Source organism: Chaetodon trifascialis, chromosome 11 (assembly GCF_039877785.1).
Source record: "Chaetodon trifascialis isolate fChaTrf1 chromosome 11, fChaTrf1.hap1, whole genome shotgun sequence".
Lineage (NCBI taxonomy): Eukaryota > Metazoa > Chordata > Actinopteri > Chaetodontiformes > Chaetodontidae > Chaetodon > Chaetodon trifascialis.
In genome coordinates this window covers 2,785,785-2,804,700 of record NC_092066.1, presented here as the reverse complement: position 1 = coordinate 2,804,700, position 18,916 = coordinate 2,785,785, and the positions used below count along the sequence as shown (strand labels likewise).

Here is an 18,916-nt window from a genome sequence, read left to right as displayed (position 1 = left end):
CCTCCGTCATCATCCTACTGGACCTTTTAGTAGCATTTGACATGATTAACCACCAGATCCTCATCTCCACCCTCCAAAAACCTGAAACCAAGGCAGCAGCACAAATCTCTCCATGTCTGGCTGACATTGGTCAGTGGATGTCCGCACACCACCTTAAACTCAACCTCAACAAGACTGAGCTGTTCCTCCTTCCCGGGAAGGCATCTCCTGTCCATGATCTCCCCATTACCATGAAGAATTCTGTGGTGTCCATGGCTCAGACTGCAAGGAACTTGGGTGTGACACTGGATGACCAGCTGTCCTCTGCTGCCAGCATGGCTGTGACATCTTGCTTCTGCAGATTAATTCTCCACAGCATCAGGAGGATACGTCCATTCCTAAACCAGAAGGCGGCACACATTCTGATCCAGGCTCTTGTCATCTCACGTTCAGACTACTGGAGGCCATATAAAATATGATGATAAAATGTTGGGAGGAATTCAGATCACAATTCAGAGTTGGATGGTTGCGTCCATTTAATCACAGAGGCCACTCCTGGATGGCATGCCTACATGTACCATCTGACCTCTGCAGCTGTAATGTGTCACTGGTATTAACTTGTACTTGAAAAAGGGCCCATTACCTAGTGATTCAATGATCTGACTGTTTGTGCCACCTGCCTTTACAGGTGCACTGACTCTGTCTTGGGCAGTGGATTCAGAGAACACATGGACTGGCACAACAGAGTGTGGCATTACAGAGTCTGGTATACCCTGGGTATAGTTAATAATTGAACAGTGGCCATGCACACAAACAATTACTGCTGCTACTACTACTGTATCATCTGAATTCCACAGCTCAATGGGAATGAATGCAGCCTGCACAAGAGACTGGTGACATGGAAGATGTATCTTGGGAAACAACCAATTCTGGTCTTAGAACAGGGCACAGATCTGTACTTTTGGGCTTTTTAACTTGGTATATAGGGTATGGTCTGCCTCACCAAGGTTTCATTCATTTTAATCATCTGTAGCACTGTGCTTGTAGGGCCTTGAGAGTGTCTTTTATATGGTGAATCTTCTTGATGAGTAGATGTTGTAATTCATGGTTTTCCATTTGCAATGATGTCCTCAGAGAAGTGTGCCCACAGTTTCTTACTCTGAATTACATGCATCAACCCAAAACAAAATCAAATTACTGGAATTAACCAAGCAATTACTACTCACCAACTAGGTGAGAGTAAGAGATTGCAGCAGCACCTGTGACATTCTGGTATCACAGCACTGTGGAATATTATTTGCCTGTCTTTTGTCTTTTGTAGTTTGAATGTTGCAGAAAATTGAGTGAGCCGGGGAACACATTCAGATATTTTCCTTCCTTTGCAACAAGAATGGTGTTGGTGGATTTGAATTTAAAATTTTGGATGTTGGGTTGAGAGAAGGACATAGTCAAATTAGAAAAAAAAAAAAAATGCATATAAAAGCAGCAACTATCAGTTTCCAGGATTTTGGAATCACAAGAGAAACACACAATGGACGACCTCCTGGATCTTCAGATGAACAAGTCCAGAAGGAAAACAGAAAAGCAGAGGAGAGCTGCAGACAGAGGACAATGGGCGAGCAAAGCTGAATATATTCTGGTTGTTGCAGGAAGTGTAGTCGGCCTGGGCAACGTGTGGAGATTTCCTTACCTCTGTTACAAGAACGGTGGAGGTAAATCACACAAATTTTGGTAAAGAGATGATTATACTGAAGCAGCTTTGCATTTCTTTGGGTACACATTCCATATATCTCCATTTACTTATCAAGGTGCCTTTTTGGTGCCATATGGTCTGTTTGCTGCGGTGTGTGGGATACCTCTGTTCCTTCTGGAGACCTCAGTTGGTCAGTACACCCAGGAAGGATTCATCACGTCTTGGAGGAAAATGTGCCCGTTGGTACAAGGTGAGTTGATTATAAGTGAATTTAAATTTGCAGTCAACAGAAGACAAAAACACCTCTACATGAGGCTTCAATCCCAAGACAAGAAATTACTGTTCTTTCCAAAAAAAAAAAAAAAAAAAAAAAGTTGTTTTGTGCCTCAACAGCTGCTGTTCTTAAAACCGTGGTTTGATTTTCTCCCGAAGGCATTGGATTTGGACAACTGACGATTTCACTCTGCTTCTTCATCTATATTTTAATTGAAACTTGGGCTCTCTTCTACTTGGTGTTCTCATTCAGATCACAGCTCCCCTGGGCCAGCTGTGAGAACACCTGGAATACAGGCAGGTTTAAACTTTGTTTTTTTGTTGACAAACAAACACACTTAATGCACAAACACCTTGACATTACCACTATGATCTAAAAGCAATTCAGTTAACCTCAATGAAACCTTTGTTTGATTCCAAATTCAGCTAACTGTCTTGGTCTTCAAACTTCCAATGTGACCACAACTCAGACCAACACCACCTCTGCTGCAACTGAGTTCTGGGAGTGAGTCTCACTTCTTTTTCTTCAAATGAACCAAAATGAAATGGAAAGTTGTATCACTACGTCACTTTTTATGCATTAATGCTGTTTCTCATTCTATGTTTTCATGCAGTGTATGAAGGGATTTCTGTTTGTACTTTAATAGTAAAGCTTTCTTTTCTTTCATGAACAAGAACATGAAAATTTCAAGGACTCTACAGTATCTGGTGTTGGGCTTTTGCCATTGGTTAAAATTGTCGGTGTTCTGCAACTTTGTGAAATGCAATGACAGCCTTGACTTCAATATCACAGGTTTTTACTTTACAGCGGTCAGCAGTTGGTTTGGATGTGGTTCACTGTAATATGAAGTCATTAATAAGTAAACTGAGTGATGTCACTGCATCCTAACCTCTCTTGCCCCTCTTCAGCACATCGCGTTGCGTCATGTGCACCTCTTAAATCTCCCCTCTCGACAGACGGCGGGTGCTGGGCATGTCTGGAGGCATTGAGGAGCTGGGCAGCGTGAGATGGGAGCTGGCCTTGTGTCTGCTGGCCTGCTGGGTGTTCTGCTACTTCAGTGTCTGGAAAGGTGTCAGATCTTCTGGAAAGGTCCTGTGAAAACATAACATCATCAGTCGCCAATAATTGTTGCTTTCTCTTTAACAGTTTCCTTCTCATTTAAGGTAGCGTACTTCACGGCCACGTTCCCCTATGTAATGCTCCTGATCCTCCTCATCAGAGGCTTGACTCTGCCTGGAGCCTGGGATGGGATCTACTACTACCTGTATCCAGACCTGAACCGCCTGGCTAACCTTGAGGTGGCCTCTATGTTTGATCCTAACTTTCATTTAGAAGTTTAAGCAAACTGAGGCCTTAATATAGATACATTATTGTGTTGGGTTTGGCCTGCGGCTGGAAAATCGTTGACTGGTTTCATCGTTTGTCTTCTGCTGTGGGATCTTTCCATTACAATCTTTCCATTCTGGTGTCTTCCATTCTGACCTAGAATCCTTCTCCTGACTAGGGTCCCTATTCATCAACATCTCAGAACTAAACTAGGACTCCCCCTTCAGTATATAATGCACCATTTCTTACATTTCAGGTGTGGATAGAGGCAGGAGCTCAGATATTTTTCTCCTACAGCCTGACTGCAGGGACTCTAAATGTCCTGGGCAGCTATAATGAGTACAACAACAACTGTTACAAGTAAGTAAGATACAGATATCACAACAACTTTGATATCATGCTCCATGTGGTTGCTTTTAGAAGTATGTCCTTGTGTGACCTTTAGGGACAGCCTCTGGCTCTGTCTGCTGAACAGTGGGACCAGCTTTGTTGCTGGATTTGTCGTCTTCTCCGTGGCTCAGAAACAGGGTGTTACTGTCGACACTGTGGCTGAGTCAGGTACAGTCGACTCACAGATTAAGATTTTCGGAAATTATACAAGTGGACTGTAACGTTCTAACATGAATAAGTATGTAGTTTATTAGTGTCCTCCTTCACCTCACAGGTCCAGGTCTGGCCTTCATTGCTTACCCTCAGGCAACAGCTATGATGCCATTACCGCAGTTCTGGAGTGTCTGCTTCTTCCTCATGCTAATTCTACTGACTGTCGACACACATGTAATAACTTTTGTCACAGAACTGTACCTATTGGCTAATAACTGGTGTTTCAGAAGAAAACTGACGTGGTCGTTCATTTCATTTTGTCCCCAGTTTGTGATAGTCGAGAGCCTCATCACCACAGTGAGCGATTTGTTTCCGAAGTTGTTTCGTGCACCAGTGAGGCACGAGATCTTTGTCCTCATCATCTGTGGATCCAGCTTCCTCATACATCTTACCTTGGTTACTGAGGTCAGCAAAAATATTTTCATGAAACCTCCTTTAAAAAACACTTTTAGACATATTTTATTTTGGAAATGTATTCGAATGATGATGTATTTTCCCCAAATCTTGTCTCTTTCTGCTTCAGGGAGGAGTTTATGTATTCCAGCTCATTGACTTCTATGGTTCCACCAGAGTCTGTCAGAATTTTATGGCTATTTGTGAGAGCCTGGCAGTGGGCTGGATTTTTGGTCAGTCAAATTTCTTAATATTTAACGCACTGGGACGGTGTTAATCTATATTTTTTATATTTTTTCTACTGTCAACAACCCTGTGAAACGACGAAGACTAAGAACGTATCAGTCCGTCTCTCCGTAGCTTCTCACATTGTTGTCTATGGCTTTCAGCCTTAAGTCAATTTGTTGTCTTAAAGATGTAAATCTAAAAACATAAAATAGTCCAAAATACATAGTTTCATTTTTAAAACTGACTCAGTTATTTCTTAAAACAGATGGGCACTGCAGATTTTTGCCAATGTTGCTCAAAGTAGAAATAGTGCATTTGTTCAGGACTATTTTCAGTGGCGGATTAAAGCACATTTCGTACATTTCATGGAATTTGCTGACCTTTATGGTGTGACTGTCATTTGGACCTCTATCAGGTGCTGATTGGTTTTCTGACATCATTGAGGACATGACAGGACAGAGACCGTCTGTTTTCTTCAAACTGTGCTGGAAATACGTCATCCCTCTGCTGTCACTGGTGAGTTTCTTTGCGCCAATCATTTTACATCCTTTCATTAACTTTGCAGTTCTGCCAAAACCAGTACATCTAGATTTTATGCTGCTGGATATGCCGGATTAGTCATCGACATATTGTCGACATGTTGTGTTTACTTACCAAAAAATTGTCCCCACACGTCCACAGGCCTCCTTCATCCTGTACCTGGTCGATTACAAACGCCTCAGGATTAACAACAGCTACGTTTACCCTGAGTGGGCGTACGCATTAGGATGGACCATGACGCTCTCCTCTGTTCTCATGGTGCCACTGTGGGCAGCTGGACAGATGTGTCTGACAGCAGGGACCTTCAGACAGGTCAGTGTACCATATGAGAAGTATACACAGCAGGGGCATCACAAAGCCAATAAACCTCGACAGAGGGCATGACAGGACTCCTGGACTGTTCCACCATGTCCCCTCCTTTGAGGTGCTCTCTCAGTGTCCTGCACTTTTAGCCCAAAATGTCTCCTCAGTGTCATGATTCCAGTTGCGTGTAAACTTACTTATCTTGTTCTCTGGTGCGTTCCAGCGTTTGTCCGCCCTCTGTCGTCCTGCTGAAGATCCAGCCTGGAAGATGGAAAGCAGAAAACCGAAAGAGGAAGGGACGATAGTCCAACTGAGGACCTCTGAAGTCTTATGAAGTGGACATTTCAGCTGTACATCAGCTTCATGGGATCAGTGTAGTTTAGGAAAGAGACTTCAGAGATAATCAGCTCAACTTACTGCTTTAAATGACAGTTAAAACAATTGTTCAAGCCGTTATTCAAGCTTTGTATTGCTTTATATACATAATATAAGTTAAATAAATGAGGATTGGGACTGTTGCTCAGACAAAACAAGGGATTTGAAGATGTCCTCTCGGGCTCTTGGGATTTTTCAAAATGAAAAAGTGATAATGAGGATAATTCTTTTTGACTGTGGTGGACATGCTCCTCCTCAGATCTACACTCCAGTCTGTGTTCAATGTGGGCAGCTCCAACACAATGAATTATTTATTAACATGCTGGACGAACAAGTTTTGGATTAGATCCACTAAGCTAGGACGGTAATTTCTTATTTGAGCACTGGGAAAGACTCACTTTGGGTTTTAGAGAAATTAATTCAGAGCCAGTAAGTACTGAGTGCAGTGAGTGGAATATTCAGGACTGCAAATACTGAAAGGCTAAAAACTCCTGAAATCCATTCGGTTTAACCTGTCGTGTGACATTAAAACCATAACATTAAAGCTTCTGCTCGGCTGTTAAATCAGTACCAGAATGGAGTTTTCTGCTGTAATCAGAGATTCATCATTTTTTAATCAGCCGATTTGATTCTGCACAGCAAACTTAGCATTTGTTCTCAGACTGAAAGTGAAACTCACACTTCCTTTGAGTTTTTAATGTTTATTCAGTATCATGTGTTGACAGCTGCTTGTGGCGAGGGAAGGTAAAATGTCCGTGCAGCTGAAGTCCTTCTGAAAGTCTCGTGGTTCAGCTCAGAGCCGGTTTTAACAGAAGATCGTGACAGAGAGTCTGCAGCAGTGCTTGTGCTTCCTCCATCATTTCTTTTGGAAAAATCCCATGATGGACGCCTGTTTAGCTCCTTTATTTGCATTTGCAGAAGCTTTCTTCTGACTTCTCTTCTCCTCCTGTTTGTTACTTGCTGCTGGTTTTACTGGGAAGGGGTCTTTTGGAGCTTGTTTGGTGGCCTGAACGTCATCTTCTGTTTCAGAGTACGATTCGCTCTCGTAAACTTTCTCTGTCACTGTGGAAAAAGAAGATAAACCGCAGCGATTTTAGGCTCCGCTGTGCTGCTATTATTTTAAAAAGCATTGTCGAATTCCATTTCTATACAGCAGTAAGTGCAAATTACAGATATAAAAATTACAATGCAACTGAATCAGAGCTGATAATTAACTCAACATTCAATAATTAAATAATGAAGCTGTTTTTGAATAATAAAAATGTACAATTTCCAGTTTCTCAGATGTTAATATTTGGGCTCTTGTTCGTCCTCGAGAATATGAAATTAAATACCTTTGGGTTTTGGACGGTGGGTCCAACAAAACAAGCAATTTTAAGCCATCAATTTAGGATTTGGGAAATCGTGATGGGCTTTCGTCTCGGCAAATTAACTGATATTGAAAACTGTTGCAGCTCTCGCACATTTCAACAAACCCAAAGTATGAGAGGCTTTTAAACGCAGCAACTGTTCTGAGAATATATCGACCAAACTACGAGACTCAGTACTAAACACAGTTTTCTCTCATGTAAGTTTTCATGAATTAACTTTATGAACGACACGTAGCTTAAGTTTAATAAATCCAGACAGAAGTTTTCAGTCTGCTCAGTCTTTTCATACCGATGCATCCTTCATCATCGACAAAAGTGCGAGACTTCAGGACTTGTCTCCTCTTCCTCGTCTTCATTTCAGAGTTCCCCCGCTGTGCGATAAAAACACATAAAGAAACACATGTTAAACACATAAAGAACCTTCCAGCTGAACATTAAATACCTTTTAATATCCAATCACCAGGCTTGATGACTTACATGTGACTGTGAAACGGACTCGGCCTCCTTCCTCGGAGGTGAAGGTGATGGTTCTCTCGTTTCCATCTGCTCTGGAGAATCTGGAATGACTGAAGAGGTGAACAAATGTTAGTCTTCTTCCTGTAATCAACCAACACGGCTGTTCACGTGTCCTCAGGCCTGTTTTTTCACTTTCAAAAGGAAGCCGCTCACCGTCTTCATCGCTGCTGTCGGGCTCAGGCTTCTTAATCCTTCGTCGCTTCTTCTTCCCCATTTTCTCCTCCTCGCTGTCAGAGTCGACTGTTCGCTTGGTTTTGCTTCAACAGGAGAAGCACTTGTACTTAAATATGTTTACAGCCTTAATTGTCCATCATCCCTCAGTGATTTTTACAGGTCAATAAATTCAAGACTTTTCTAGGCAACAAATACAAAATCCAGGAAATAATAACAAATCAATAATATCAGTTTGAAATAATCCACATTCAAAGTTGATGCTTTTTCCACTGAAGGGTTACATGGACACAGACACAGACACAGACACACAGACACAGACACAGACACAGACACAGACAGACACACACACACACACACACACACACACACACACACACACACACACACACACACACACACACACACACACACACACACACACACACACACACACACACACACACACACACACACACACACACACACACACACCTCCTGGAGTCTTTCTTAGCGTCTTTCGGCGGCTTCGCTGCTGCAGCCTCTTGTCTCTCTTCAGGTTGTGGACTCTGACGTTGCTCTGGGGAGGATGATGAGGGAGCTGCTTCCTCCTCCTTCACAGTCTTGACTGGTTTCTCTAAAGAAACGCGGACCAGAATTAACGCCTCGCTGCTGCGCGCCTCCACCGAGCAGCCGAGTTATTTACATCCACGTCTGTCCAGACTCATTTAACATATGTGGTGAAGACTTTGACATGGTGCTGAATAATGGCCACAGAAGTGCTTCTGCAGAGCATATGATGCCACAGTGAAGCTGACCTTTGACCTTTGGGATACAAAATGTCATCAGTTCATCATTTTATCCTGCAGAGACTTTTTGTGTGCAGCTGTGTTGTAACTACCCCATGAGTTGTGGAGTTCAAAAATGTGTTCTGTGTGTTCACGGCGACCTTTGACCACAAAATCTAGTCATCCTTCATCATCCTCGAGTCCAAGTGAACGTTTGTGCCAAATTTTGAAGAAACTCCCTCGAGTCGTCGGCTGCCGTGTAGGTGGACTAATTTAAATTTCTGTCCATTTTGACATTACACTGAAAGCCAGTCCAACAGGTCTTATTTGGACTGAAAAAGACGTCGAGCTTTGAAAACGTTTTTCCAGCTTCGTTTGTAAAACAAATAATAAACTGACTGAGTCACATTTCTGTTGGTAAAGTTCTGGGTGCAGAAAACTGCTGACAGTTTCATGCATTCGCTGCCTGCACGGTGTTCATCTCAGGGTCTGTCTGAAGGTAAAGAGCTCTTTGAACGACAAGGATTGATGCCAGAAAATGACAGTGGGGTTGACGTAAGGTGGACGAGGACAAACTCTCTGCCTCAAGAAGGAAGTTGGTTAAGCAGCTTCAAGCCCTCAATGAAAAACACCCAAACAGAAAGAGATACTGCTGTCATGCAGCAGGAACAGGATCAGAAAAGGTGAAGAAACACTCACTTTGAGTTTGAGTCCCGAAGAAGTTGGTCATGGGATTGGCTTTTGTGGCTGGTTTGCTTTTGGGGGCATCGACCTAAAACACCAAACACAGACGTATAAAAACTACAGCGATCGTTTATTCTAGCAGTTAATCAGGCCAAAGAATACAAAGCCGTACCACAGGTGCATCCGCCTGCTCCGACTTAATGTCTTTGCTGCTGTCCTGGTTCTTAGGAGCAGCCTTATTTGCAAACATTCCCATGATGCCTTTCTGCGGCTTGGTGGAAGGTTTCGAAGCGGCGTTAGCCTCGCCGTTCACGGCAGATCTTCTGTGTTCGGGCTCTGGTGTGGGAGCTCGATGGATCTCTCTCGCCTCCTGCAGCTCCAGAGAGGACATGGGCACGGCCCCCGCACAGCGGATCGCACTGTACCTGCAGACAGAGCAGAGGGGACGACTGAGCGCCTCCGTCGAGTCTGTTCTCGCATTAAACAGCTTTGATCTGCTTCCTCTTCTGGACTGAAATCTCCACACTTTGCTGCTGTAACACTGCACATTTCCCACTGTGGGATTAATAAAGGGTCATCTTAACTACAGCAGGTGATGAAGTAAAAAAAGGATGGAAGGGTATATTTTCCTCACCTGTGGGGAGACTCTGATCGACTGTTAAGCACACAAACATCAACACACCTGCTGCAGTTCTTCAGATTGTCTTTCACGGCATCGTAGTCGACGCTGTAGAGGGGGCCGCTGTCTTTCAGCAAAGCTTTCTGGACACTGTAGACGTGGACGCTGACGATCAGGCTCAGCTTGGATTTGAAATCTGCAGACGAAAAACATGCGAGCTTAGACGAGTCTGCGTATTCTACAAGAGGTAAATAAACAAAACAGACAGAGGAGATACTCACCTTCCAGCTGGTCCTCTTTGACAACTGACACCTTGTGACTCTGAACGGACGAACGTCAGCAACACAAGATAAAAATCTCTGAAATCAGAGGAGTGTGCAGAAATGTGCAAACAGCTCGTATTCACTCACCGTTTGGCCATTGTCCACAAACTTGCCCGACACGAGGTAGGTGGCGTGAAGCTGAGCTGAGCTTTCCTTCCTCTTGTGATCCAAATAATGGAAGAGCATCCTGAAGACGGGACAGACATTTTTTCTTCTCTATTCAGATTTTATTTTCATAAAGTTGTTTAAAGTCTGAGCTTGGTGACGGTCAGTAACACCACACTGCTTCTCACATGTTGGCAGTGAACAATTTTTTGTTCATTTTTGCCTTCATTTTAATAGTAATTTGGATTATTTCAGACTTGGTTTGTAAAGTTATTGTACAAAAGCTTTGTGTTAAGACAAAATGAAACACTGATGATGAACTTAAAGGTTATTTCTTGACCTTGGAAACAGGTGAATGAAGAAAATGACTGTAATAAATCATCACATGTAACATCGTTCACAGCAACTAAATTATCTCCTTGATAACCAGGAAGCGCGATCTGATTTGTTCTATTAAACTAAACTGATGATTTTAAGAAGGTTGCCCCATTTTCTGTGCTGGAGAATTTATTCTAAATCAAATTATCATTAATCATTACTGAGGATGCAGTGATTGTTCCAATCAGCATACACAGGAAAACCTGATGTTTTCCAATCAAAGTCTGGATCTTTGGCTTGTTGGACCGTTTCTGTAAAGCTTGAACATGGTGCCAGAAGCCTGAGGAGCAGAAACTCACTGTTTGGCTGTGTTGACATGGACCCCGAGAGTGAGACTCAGCCACTTATAGGTCACCTGTTAACCAGAAAACACACCGCAGCATTTGAATTTCATCGTCGTCGTAAGTCATATTTGCTTGCTACAAGAATGAAGCGACAGCTGCAATTCAAACAAGGCAGACATTTAATGTTAGCGTTTAATTCGTCGGCCTAACGGAACAGTTAATGACAGTTAACGTTACAGTACGCTTCGTACCGAGCTAGCGTTAGCTAACTTGCCATTCTTAGTGACGTTAACCGTTTGGTTCGTTAAATTTGATAAATGTGTCGTTTAGCTAACATAATTACAGCCTTTAGCTCTCGTTAAACGTTTCATAAATCCTACAGTGTTCGTCTGACGTTATTTCCAAAACAACAGTTGGCGGTTTCTAGCGATAACTGAAGCTAATCATTTAGAAAAATTAAGTTTTTGTTTGATTGAAAGCTAATTTCAACATCATTCATAAGCCGAATTCACCAGACCCTCCACACGAATCTTATATAATTGTAAGCCACTCTAGGCTTTCTTTCGGGCCAATGTATATTTTGATCAAAAATTAATGATGCCGTGTTTGAACGCAGTTCGACGGCTAATTGTACCGGGGCTAGCGTCAGTAAGGTGGCATTATTTCACCCGGGACAACATTAAAAAAGAAGACATATCCCTAATCAAGCGCGCACTCACTATCTTGTTGTGGTCGTTGACAAACTCGTCGATATTATCCAAATAAAGCTCATCCATTTTGTTAGATTATCTGTGAATACGGACGTCTCGTTGAACAGTTTTAACTGCGCGGGAAGGTAGTTTATTTACTTCCTGTTAAATGTCACGTGCCCATTCTTACTTCCGGTGGGATGAGGGGCTGCAGGCTGCCCTCTACAGGACAACAAGGGTAACAGACTGACGATACGGTTTAGGAATAAAGATAGTGATGGAAATATTGTCCGTGTATCCAAAGTCTGGAGATAGATGTTATTCCTTTATTGCAATAAACACACATTGTAATCAATTCTGAACACATACACAATCCTGCTGCTGTAAATACTTGGTAGAGCACGACATGTGCATCATTCTGCAGCTGAAATAGTTCCCATCAAATCCACTATTTACTTATGTTTGAGTAATGTTTGCTAAAAACTACAATACCCAGGTGTTTTAGGAAATTACTGCCCATTTTTTTTTAAGATACACTGAATCGTTGACCCATTTGTAAAGCTTTCAGTAGGATTTGTTGACAATAAGAAAATGTGGAAGAACACCAGCCTTTAAAACTTCATACAAGCATTCAGCTGACTGCTCTTTTATCGATGATTCAAAAACACCTCTGAAAACACTGGAAGCTGTTTCCCAGGAGTAAGTGACATTTCATCAGGCTCAGGTGTGATGAAGTGGATGTATTCTTCTGGGACGGTTTTACTGTGATATCGCAGCTTTCTCACCCCTTTTAACACGCCATTGCCCCCATCGTGTCACAGGGCTTTCAGCTGGGTAGAACAGGTACAATACTTGGTGATAGCTTAGCACACATGACCCAAGAAATAGAAATCACCACAATGAAGCATCGATGGTTTGTGAAGCTTGAAATCCTTCTATAAGATTGTGCTGGACCTGAATTATGGCAAAACTGCTCTTTTTAAGAAATAAAATGCTGACTGCAAACGAAGCCACAGGGGTCAAAGATCGTAAAACGGTTAATGGATAATAACCGCTGCTTTTAATTTGCTTTAAACAGGGAAACCGACTGGCCAGTAAATGGGAATAGGCGGTGCAACAGCAGTTATAAATGAAGAAAAAGCGGCTCCTCTGCAGGCTGCAGGAGGAGATGAGCAGTGCTTATTAGTGCATCACAGCAATATACATTTGGAAATTTAACAAGCTGCTGTGACAAAAGAAATTCAAGAAAGACAACGCTGATATACAAAACCTTCAGTAACCTCATCATCAACTTTTCAGACAGATCTCTGGCCTCCGCTCGCTGCTTGTCATCATCCGTCTGCATCAGGTGAAGCTTATTATGAGTAGAAATGAGGGAACCAGACATCACTTGTTAGGATGAATCTTTCTCAGCAGGGTTTAGAAATGTGATTAAGATGATGGACAGGGGCCTAAATATTGATGGCGTGCATGATTTCTAGTTGATCTGCCGCTGTGCCAAAATCTAAAGCAATACCAGACAGTTAGAGGCGGTATTTGTCGAGTGTCTGACAGCAGCTAAAAGACAGACAAATGAGGCAGTGAAGGTCAGAGTCAGGGGTTACCAGAGTCATTCCAGGCATCGCGATGTACCAACCAAGGTGTGGAAAATGATAATGATGACAGGTCTCCGGGGGCACCATTAACACTGCCCGTTACTGGAGTGAAAACATAGCAGTGATGTTTTAGTCGGACCTCGCCATCCACGCAGGAGGCCCAGGTTTGATTCCTGGAAAAATGAAATAACCTTTTCAACCTGGATCGCATCGGAAAAGAATAATAACAACTGCCCTTTCAACCACAACGTATCATTGATCGCTCGGTGGGGAAGTTCACACCTTCTACCTGGGGGGTCTGGATGCCATTTCTGGCCAAAACAATAATGCAACCTGTGTTAAATTAAAGCAGAATGAAAAGGTCTCTCCTTAGCATTGATGGCTCAGTGGTAGATTTCTCACCAGGCTCCCCTCACGTACGAAGAGAAAAAACAGGCACACGGTCCAAAACATATACGATACCATCATTAAATGATCATGAAACAACAGGAAAACCCTCGACTGGGAATTACAGTTTCAGGCAATACACATGTTCATTTAAAGGGTCAGTTCACCCACATTTTAACAAGTGATTTCTGGCACCGAAGATCATCACAGGAAATTCGTTCTACCGAAGAAATACTCCCTAAGAAAACTTCCTTAATTTAAATTTAAAGGCACAACCCAACAATTTTACACAAGGTCATGATCCTCATGTTGGGGTGCACTATTTAGCCTGTGATTATGACAGATGTATAAGGTCTGCTGTGGCTCTGAAAGGAGCTCCAAGTCTGCAAAGTCTCTGTCTGCAGAACTTTAATGCATAAAACCAAAAAAAACCTGTCTGAGATGAGAAGAAAACCCTTTAAGATCGAGTGTTGGATGCATCGGTGAGGCTGAAAGAGCAGAACTGAACATACATTAATTACACTTCGTGGGAAAGGTGAGGTAAAGGTCTCCAATGAAGCCTGTAAACAAGCAGAATGTCACGTCGCAGCCTGTGGCTGCAGACGCGAGAGCAGCTGTCAGTCCTGAGACCACTTTCATTATTTGTGAGCCAAACAATATTCATGCTTGTTAAATAATCAACCCCGCTGTGCTTATTACCCCCTGAAAAAAAGCCTGAATGAATGCAGAGGTTCAGTTTTGGTAATATTTGAGCAGGTTAGAGAAAACCACTCAGTTGTCCAATCGGTGTCACACGCTGGAAAGAGGATGATTAATTCAGGTGTGTCCTCGCTGTCTTTGCGCTCAGATGATCTCACATAATATTTAGACAGCAGCGGCTCTGAATCTTCAGCCGCCGAGAAGCCGACCAGCCCGCATGACAACTTCTAACAGAAATGTCAACCAGAAGGGCAGCGACGTGCGGCAGGCGAGGGAAAAATATTCCCCTAATGGTGACGAGAATCACAGCCTTTCCTGGAGGACGCCGAGCAAAACTGAGGCCCTCACGTGGATCAGGGTTGGTGAAGATGAAGGAACAAAGCCGATCTGATCTGCTTTGTCTTTCTTCCTATATGCTGCTCTACATAAGTCAGATATACCTTTGTAACCTCTGTGTTTGAAGCTCACTGTAGCTCAGTCTGTCGAGCGGAGCTGGAAAATATAGTCATCACCACGTTAGGAGGTGCTTTCCTGAATGCAGAGATGTAAAACTGCTCCGAGTTTGAACAATACAGCCTCACAGCAGCACGCCAGAAGCTGCTGATCATCTGATCCATCCATCCATCCATCCATCCATCCATCCATCCATCCATCCATCCATCCATCCATCCATCCATCCATCCATCCCACACTTCATTTTGTGCCCTGTTTTTAAAGCCGGCTTTGGTTGGATTATTGAATTCAGCTCCAAAACCACCCAGATTTCTTAAGATCAAAACGTAATGAATCAATTTAAATATTGATTCATTCTTTTGTTAGAAGGATCAGTGTGAAAACATTTGATCAGATAGCAAATTAAAACTTCAACTTGAGCTTTAGCTTTTAATTAGGATTTATCGTAAGTTAAAGTTAAGTTGATGTTGTGTTTTTATGGGAGTTGAAAGGATTTCGTTTCGATTAAGAAATTTGAGTTACTGTAAGCAGATTTGCTGATCTGCTCGCACCACAGTGGAATCTGAGCCCCCCCAGCTGCCCCTCTGCTCAGCTCAAGCCTCTCTGGTTTGACGTCATGGGGCAAATGAAACCTCGACTGTGACAGCAAAACCCTGAACATAAGAGATGCTGCTTCTCATTTCTGCCTCTGAGGGACTCTGCGCTGCTTCTGGGGAGACAAACACTGTATTTGGTACCTTTATTGTTCATTTTGCACATTTTCCCCTTCCTGTAAAGAGCTGCTGTGCACAGTCACTCTGTCTGTGTCTGTGTGTCCATCTGGAGGTTCATGACAGGTTTTATTTCCCAGCAAAAACAAACCTCCGTCACAGAACAGTCAGTGTGGACTCTCCGGATAAGAATCTCTTTGTGAAGCTCACACGTTGGCACCGAAATGTATTTAACATGCAGCTTCACATGGACTCGATGTGTTGATGAGAATCAGTGGTACCTGCAGGCGTCACAGTGTTGGATGGGAGTTTTCACACCGTGGAAAGAACTGGCACATGCCGTCGACTTGCATCACTTTCAGAACTTTCCTGGTCCTCATCCAACTTTTCAGTGGCATCACCTGATGTCTGGACCTGAATACAGGCAGTCACTGCTTTATTGTAGCACTCATCGATTTGATTAATTAACCAGAAGTCATTCCACAAGCAAAACTGCTGGATTTAAAGGGAAATAAAGAGAGGAGCAGAATACATCAAAAATAAATACATTAAAACAGAAATGATATGATAAAAATGACTTCATAGACTTAAGATCATCATTTCTAGATTCAGTAATTAATCGATGAATCAATATCTTCAAACTGTGGCAACTTTGTTCAGTCCTACACACACACACACACACACACACACACACACACACACACAGTCATCATTATGTAGATGTACCCTAACCAAAACCACTGCTTGCCCTTACCTTAACCCAACCTTATCTTAACCTTAGCTCAAGGTTTGTCCCCATAAGGAAGGCGCGTCCCCACAGTGTGACTGTGGAGACAGATTTATGTCCCCACAGAGGACATTTCATTGGTACATTTTTTTGGACGCTTACCCCCACCACGACCACTACTTGTCCAGTCCTAACCCTCACCTTAACCCGAGTCCTCACCCTAAAATTTCATGATTTACGTTATGAGGACTTGCGATTTGTCCCCATAAGGAAGGCAGGTCTCCACAATGTGAGTGTCCACATGCATGCACACACTGAAGCTCAGGGGACAAAGTGTTTGACTTGTGTGTACGCTTGGGCTTGAACACGAATGCCATTCCAGCGTGTTTTAACCCAGCACTCTAAAATCCAGAGACCGCACGCTCTGAGATTAACTTTATCTCTTTTTCAGTGCAGACAAATGTAAAAAAGGCTGCCGACAAACATCACACATCAATCTCCAAAGGAGAATTAGAGCCAAAATCACACTGAAGCAAAGCACAAAGTCCATTCTGCTGTGTGGCAGCGCTGCTCTTTGAAACGAATCTGATGAGATCTTTCATGTCTGTTGGGGTTAAACCTCGATAATAGACTCTTTTATCAGCGATACCCCGGCGTAAGAAGGTGAATGCAAAGCATTTGTCAGAAGAAAACGTTTCCTTTTATCCTGCCATGGAAACATCTTCTAAGTTGGGGAAACATTCTGACTTTTCTCCCTGCTGTTCTCTGGCCTCTGATATCACATTTGGCTGCTCCAGTGCTTCAGATCCACAGAACAGATATGTGCTCTTGGAGAAATGCTTAAAGAACGTGTTAGATATCTCTGGCGCTGCCTGCAGGCTCATTTCAGACGCGTTTGTTCTCCAACAGGTTTCAGGATTCCCTCAACAGGAAACTCTGATTGGTTTTATGATGTAAAGCGATGACTCAGAGGGCAAGTTATCTGCTTGAATCCATAGCTGCCGACTTCCTCAGCCGTGCAACAGCAGTCACGCCTGAGATGTGAAACAACACGTGGAGATCTGACAGATTCACGCAGAAACACAGCAAACACCCGACATGCTGTGCAGCCTCCCACAGATGTCTGCTTCAGACGCTCCTTCTTCTGATCACAGTGATTCACTTCAGACCACAGATTACATTTGATGAGACGGTTCCCTCCCAAACACCAGCTGAGAGGATTGTTGTCATTAGATGTGACGTTGGATCTGAGTTGTAATTGTCTTCACCGCAGGTGGAGAGGTGCTGTAACAGTGGGAGTGGAGACGTGCATCATCAAAAGGCTCTTTACGTTTCCTCTCAGCAGGCTGCCGGACAAAGACTGAATAATGAAAGACAACTGTTAGTTATTCTTTGGAGGAATGTAAATCCCTGAAGGACATACAGCTCTGGAAACAAATTAATCCACTTTAAAGAGTTGGTTCAGTCAAATTAAAGAAAAAAATATCCCTGCTTCTATAATGCAGGTAATTTTGGTTCTACTTGTTTTGAGATATTTCCCTCTGAGATTAATGCAAACAAAGCTTTATTACTCCAATGAAAATAGTTGTGTTGTAAGAGTATTGTTGATGTTACAGAGGCAGAGAAACGTCCTCAGACCTGCATCGTCATGTGGTTAACGCTGTGAAACGGTCACGACTTGGTTTGATTTAGGCACAAAGACTACCTGCTTTGGTTTAGGAAAGGATCACGGTGCGTTGTACAATGCTGACTTAGAGTTTCACACAGGACATGAACAGCAGTCTCCTGGGTGAAAGTCCCGCGTTAGCTCGATCATTCATCCACGACGTCCCCTCCATATGTGGTCTTCCTTCCACCGGCTATCAGGACATGTCCATTTGTCTCCCAGAGGACAGGCTGCCCCTAAAACAAGAAACTGCCTGTATGGAGTGAACTCCATGCACCTACCTCTAAATAAACTGCTGGATTCAGTGAAGGCTGCGTCTTGGTAGTTTGGCTGCGTCTTAGTTTGTAAGAAAGCAGCTGTGACACGCTGAGGGGGAAAGCACATACTAATAGAAAGTAATGAGAGGCGTTTTAAGGCCATAGGCGCTGCGTTTATGTGAGAAAGAACAAAAGGTCAAGGCCGGCATGAGAAAGTTTGGACACTTCAAAAATACTTTGCTGTATTTGTTCTTCCTCAACTCTGAACCATCAGATCATTATTATTCTGGAGCCCAGACTCAGGGGGTTTTAACAACAGCAGCTGGATTACCTGAAGCAATCATTTTATGAATATAGGTTAGATTAGGTATGTTTTTGATATTTTAGACAATGGATTAGTTTGATTGTCAACAGGGCTTCAGAAAAATCTATTTTACACCCTGTTAACAAAACAGACGTACATGTGAGTTTCATACATTTCTCCAACACGTCTGTGGACTGAAGAAACCTTCAATGCCAACATTATTTTGGTGGTGGGTGAGCAAAACAGGCGTCCAGTGACAAAAACATTGCTCTATAATGGTGAAACTTTCCACAGGGTGCTGTTAAATTTGATTTAAGTCAAGCATGATGTGGGCTTTGTTTGGATGCAAAGAGTCCTGTGAGTCCAAACTGTCCTATAAGGTGTTGCTTCCCTTTGCATTTTAAATTACGTCCATTTCATCATCAAACATCTGCCTTTTGCTTGAAGACACTGATGATGCTAATTATGATTCCAGTGGGAACTTCGCTGAAACTCTCG

The 18,916-nt window shown here is 42.9% G+C and overlaps 2 protein-coding genes across 2 annotated transcripts; one reads left to right on the top strand and one right to left on the bottom strand.

Moving 5' to 3' along the window:
• The first annotated feature begins 1,510 nt into the window (after positions 1–1,510).
• On the top strand, positions 1,511–5,673 carry LOC139338741 (sodium- and chloride-dependent GABA transporter 2-like). The gene is made up of 14 exons (XM_070973993.1): positions 1,511–1,691; positions 1,788–1,922; positions 2,105–2,242; positions 2,372–2,450; positions 2,903–3,035; positions 3,110–3,244; positions 3,529–3,632; positions 3,718–3,830; positions 3,937–4,049; positions 4,143–4,280; positions 4,399–4,501; positions 4,912–5,012; positions 5,178–5,348; positions 5,563–5,673. The coding sequence occupies exons 1-14, from the start codon at positions 1,511–1,513 to the stop codon at positions 5,671–5,673; spliced, it is 1,755 nt and encodes a 584-aa protein (XP_070830094.1).
• Positions 5,674–5,788: 115 nt separating this feature from the next.
• pold3 (polymerase (DNA-directed), delta 3, accessory subunit) lies at positions 5,789–11,798 on the bottom strand. The gene is made up of 12 exons (XM_070974313.1): positions 11,651–11,798; positions 10,947–11,002; positions 10,252–10,351; positions 10,123–10,162; positions 9,905–10,037; positions 9,395–9,647; positions 9,238–9,310; positions 8,246–8,387; positions 7,754–7,857; positions 7,562–7,650; positions 7,374–7,455; positions 5,789–6,776 (listed from the first exon to the last, which is right to left on the bottom strand). The coding sequence occupies exons 1-12, from the start codon at positions 11,705–11,707 to the stop codon at positions 6,571–6,573; spliced, it is 1,335 nt and encodes a 444-aa protein (XP_070830414.1). The 5' UTR covers positions 11,708–11,798; the 3' UTR covers positions 5,789–6,570.
• Positions 11,799–18,916: the final 7,118 nt, after the last annotated feature.

Bases quoted from the DNA above. Each gene is read 5' to 3' on its own strand.
- LOC139338741 (XM_070973993.1), top strand. From the start codon at position 1,511: ATGGACGACCTCCTGGATCTTCAGATGAACAAGTCCAGAAGGAAAACA. The intron at 3,036-3,109 runs GTCCTGTGAAAA...TTCTCATTTAAG, and splicing joins GTGTCAGATCTTCTGGAAAG to GTAGCGTACTTCACGGCCAC. The intron at 3,633-3,717 runs GTAAGTAAGATA...TGTGACCTTTAG, and splicing joins TACAACAACAACTGTTACAA to GGACAGCCTCTGGCTCTGTC.
- pold3 (XM_070974313.1), bottom strand. From the start codon at position 11,707: ATGGATGAGCTTTATTTGGATAATATCGACGAGTTTGTCAACGACCAC. The intron at 10,038-10,122 runs GTGAGTATCTCC...TTTCGTCTGCAG, and splicing joins CAAAGAGGACCAGCTGGAAG to ATTTCAAATCCAAGCTGAGC. The intron at 7,651-7,753 runs GTGAGCGGCTTC...TCACCTCTTCAG, and splicing joins CGACAGCAGCGATGAAGACG to TCATTCCAGATTCTCCAGAG.